This window comes from Phaethon lepturus, unplaced genomic scaffold (genome assembly GCF_000687285.1).
Source record: "Phaethon lepturus isolate BGI_N335 unplaced genomic scaffold, ASM68728v1 scaffold28871, whole genome shotgun sequence".
NCBI lineage: Eukaryota > Metazoa > Chordata > Aves > Phaethontiformes > Phaethontidae > Phaethon > Phaethon lepturus.
Window position 1 is genome coordinate 13,057 of NW_010517583.1, and position 4,619 is coordinate 17,675.

Consider the following 4,619-nt stretch of genomic DNA (forward strand, 5'->3'; position numbering starts at 1 on the left):
ATGGTTGGACTTGATGATCTTGAAGGTCCTTTCCAACCTTAATGATTTTGTGATTCTGTGATCTTTTCCCCTATAAAAAGAGGCTCAGGTTCTACCAGCCATTTCACAACTGAAAAATAATCCCCTGGTTTCCAAACCTCTGTCAAGGACATATTTACAGACAGTGTTAGAAGCACAGAATGCTGCTCAGTATTTTAACAATGCTTTAGAATGTAAACAGCTAACAAATGCACTTGAACTGCACAGCTTATTATCTGTTTCAATTATGGAAGTAATTACTTGCCTAGAACCAGAATTACCACATTTAAAGGAAGACCGTCCTACCTCCCACCAGTTTTAAAGATTAGATCTGCATTAGGTGCTCCCTTCGGATGCTGGTAACGAGGCCGCCGTTCACGATTAGTATTTGCTGGAGCTGGACGCTGTGCCAGAGACTGCAACATTTCTGCAATTTCATACAGAAGAAAGTTAAATACATTTTCTATGCATCTTTTTAGAGAGGAATTTACACAAGCACATTTCACTGCCATGTAGTAAAAAAAGACACCTTATTTACGCTTTGCTATACTTTAGAGTTAACACTACTCATGTTATACCACAACAGCTAATTTTTTAAAAAAAATTACGAAAATTGCATAGACAGCTTTGACAAACCCAAGCTATCCCATAATATGAACTTGCATTTCCAGATGTTATTACAGAAGGAACTGCCAGCAATGGTTTTTATCACAGGTGCTTAAGAAAGGGGCTGTGATCCTTCCCTTCTAAACATATCAGCCACCACTTCATCAATGATCAGGGACTGAGGTTCACAGCAGTATGAGAAACCACAACATTAAACTACCCTGAAATAGTAACAACTGGACAATGTTCTGCCAATTAAAGACTCAGCAAGAAACCTGTCCTAAAATTAGGCATTGTGAAGTCAGGTATTTAAGTCTAAGCTAGCCATAATAGGATCCTTTTACAGAGAAGCCAGGCACCTGAAGAGGGTGACTCAGCTGACCTATATTACACCAGCTGTCCCATGGATAGAGTTTGTCACTTTATGATCAGTGGGAAGAAATAGGCAGGTACAGAAAGAAACCCACACTACTCAGTTTTAGCCTGGGGCATCCAATCTTTGGGCAGTTTAAGCTAGGTAAGTATTGTGTTTTAGCATTTGGTAAAACTTAATTTCTAAAATTTTATTTCATATTTTTTTAATGATTAAAAAAAAGCCTCTTTACGAGGCTAAGTTAGTGTTAAGTACCTAATATAATTACAAATACATCACAGGAATCTTCACTTAACCTCTGCATATATGTTAGTGCATCTAATGGAAAGTATTTCTGACAGTCTACCTGTGCAAGAATCTACATTGCTCAGCAAATAGACAGATGGAATAAATGAAGGGGAAAAGTGGAATAAGCTGTTAAACAGATTATGTTTGAAAAATCTGCTGTCTGGTTCTCTAATCTCCAGTAATCTCATTGGAGACACATACCCATCACCTGCTAGAAAAAAGACTACTCTCATGATGACTTGCACAGGGCAAAACTGGAGATTGAGATTCTCTTGACATTTACAAAATGCACATAAAACTTTCAGTATGTTATCTACTCAATCTCTGAGAAACTAGGACACTATGAATGATTTAATATACAATATTGGTGTCAACAGTCAGTAAGCCATGTATTCACATTCTGTATACTTCCCTATAAACACCTGGAAAAGGCAAAGAAAGCCATTCGACACACTGACAGTCCATTTTTGTAAGCATCATGAAATAACATCCTTCAAAGCAATTCAGTATGCCAGGAGAGATCCCTGTTGGCAATGATGAGACCCAGGAAGAAAATAAGATATTATGGTACACTGCCAGCCAAGTGCTAGAAGCAACGAACGAGCAAGTGTGTGCATGCCTGTCTTCTGTTTTCCATACTGTAGGTGAAAGAAAATACCAGGGTTTGTGGAACGTCAGTAACTGAGAAGTCGAGTAATTGAGAAGATAACAGAAGGAAGAAATGGCAAAGGAGCACAATGTATTAGCTAGGCTGAAGGCATTTCACCCATCTTTGGGTTTAGTGAAGGAAAAAAAAAATCTACACAGAAAAACACTAGTTAAAATAGAGAGTCACCCAGTTCCTAATAATTCTTTAAATTAAACATGTTTGTAATAATAATAAACGTTGCTGGAGTATTAATTATCTGATGCTACTCTGAAGCACATTGGTGAATTTTCAGCTATTCGCTACCCTGTGCGGATTAAAAAAAAAAACCAAAACCAGAACAAATGTATGTGCAAATGTCAGGACACCCCTCAGGCATTCTTCCAGAAATTTTGAGATTTCTTCCTGCCTTGGTAACTTCAAAGCTTGAAACAGAAATTTAAAACCAACTCTTTCAATGTATATGTAACAACTTGTTACAGGCAAGCCGACTCTTCAGAAGTAACAATCAACTGCACAAAATCTCAATTAAAAAACCAGTTCCAAAGCAGAATGTAATTTGGCCTGTTTAATTTAAACTGATTAAAATGTCCCTTTTAGTTTGGTTTTACTGTATTACCCAGGTTAATAAAAAAGAAACAAACAGTAGTTTTCAAAAATTTATGTCAATTATGAAAAATCCTATTTCTTCTATGCTGATTTCCCTCCTATATTAAATGCTTTATACAGGGCACCTAGAAAATCTATGAGAAAGTTGAAAAAATGCCTATTACGGGTTATCAATTGTTATCAGTTGTCTGACTGACTTCTCAGACAAAAATCAATGTGGTCCTTTTTTTGGATAACAAGCACAGTTGCTCACAAAAAAATCCTAGATTAAACAGATTGATTTTAAAGATACCAACAAAGTCATATGACAAGGCATAAAAACCCAAATGCCCTGACCAGTAAAAAAATATCGGAAGTGTCATTGAGGAAATGCCCACAAAAAGTTTGAGAAAAGTACTTAAATGTCTAATTCTAGAGTCTACTGTTTCTCTTCCTTTTTCAAGAGTGGGCTTTGTAAGAGAGGAGCGTCTCAGAAAAGAGGTTTTTAAGCTGATTACAGTGTTTAATACTAAGAATATATTGTGTTACCATTTGAGCTCTGTAGACACTCACTTCGGGGAAAAAATACTCCTCCTTATGGTTACAAGTTTAGTCCTTGTACTATCAAAGTTCTGAAAAGAGTGTTAGATTCCATAGTGTTTTTACAGTTAGAGATGCTTTAATTTACACTTCCCATTTCTTGATGAATAATGACCTTTCACGACATACCTTAAATATTTCCTGCTAATTAACTACTTCCACTGTGATTACCACCAACCTGCAACACCTTTACAAAAAAAGTAGAGCAAGAACTTTGGAGATGTTAAATGGAAACACTGGCATAAGAACTAAACACCATTGGTATTGTTGGTCTGGCTTTGTTTACTGAGTAAGCCAAGGAAAGTTGAGTCTGAAAAACACCCAAAACAAACCACCCAACAACCAAACACATCAAGTGCACCAGTTTAGGGCCTATATGATCTGCTGTAGTAACTGTTTGCTTCAATTTGTCCAGGTTCCAAAACGTCTGATGTACCTATCTTCAAAAAACAAATCCGATCATATAATTTGTATGAAACCTTCATTCTATTAACGTATTCTTATATTTGACATCTGTAGCATTTCCAGAACCTTTAGCAATACAAAGACACGGCGGGTTTTTTTTCTCAGGTGAAGGCTACCTCTTAGTATTTGCAAGTCTTAGCAAGACTAATGAAGATTCTAAATGCCTTGGCCTATCGACATCTAAAAAGCAGAGTTTAAGTTGCACAGATTTAATTCCTTTTGTATCGAACTCAATTGTCTTACAATAATGGAGACAATGCCACAAACAGATTAATTTTATGTTACCTTTTCTGAATCTCAGTTCTTCGCCTTTCCCAAAATAAACTGAAATTCTGAGATTTATTGAAAACTCCCTTTCATGGAAGAGCTAGAAAAATTTCTTCAAGCACTGAGGCCAGGGAGTAAGTAATGCATGACTGGAACTAAAATATGGGTTTGCCATGAAGTATTACAAATTAATATTCAGAACTTAAGTTGCTAATTATAACAAATAATAGTTTCTGTAGATCCATTAAAGTTCCTCTGAAATTAAGAATTAAATACTTGTGATTTCTTACCCTGGTAGTCCTCTTGTTCTTGCCGTTCATTGATATCCAAAGTGAGTTTTTTCATCCTCATTCTTTCCTCCTGTTCAGCTTGCTGTTGGTTCCAATGGTTTGCAGCAAGTTGGGAAGACATTGGTACATTTAGGATCTTGAACTGCAAAAGAAAATAAGTTTTTAAGTCCCTATCACAGGAAAAAAAAAAACACACCACAAAACAATCCAAAATATAGAAGGGTTTTGGCTATTTCCAGGTTATTGTGATGAGATATTTTCCACAGAAGCTTCTACTGGAAAGTGTGTTGTTTGTTACTTGGATTTTTTTAAACTCTACTTCACATAAGGAAGCATGAGAAAATAGAAGGTATTCAGACCCCCTTAAGACACACAGAATATACAAAAAAGGCTCATACACTGCTAAGGCAAAAGACTACTACACACGGTATTTTTGGGAACAAAATTGATTAACTTTCGCCAGGAACAGACAGCTATA

The 4,619-nt window shown here is 36.2% G+C and overlaps 1 protein-coding gene across 1 annotated transcript in view; it reads right to left on the bottom strand.

Annotated features, from left to right (window-relative positions):
* LOC104628020 (regulator of nonsense transcripts 2-like) overlaps window positions 1–4,280 on the bottom strand; it is a 12,821-nt gene extending 8,541 nt beyond the window's left edge. The window contains exons 1-2 of the mRNA XM_010296449.1: window positions 4,142–4,280; window positions 325–445 (exon numbers count right to left, since the gene is read on the bottom strand). Coding sequence (XP_010294751.1) covers window positions 325–445; window positions 4,142–4,262 — 242 coding nt within the window. The 5' untranslated portion in view covers window positions 4,263–4,280. The remainder of the gene's footprint in view (window positions 1–324; window positions 446–4,141) is intronic.
* Window positions 4,281–4,619: the final 339 nt, after the last annotated feature.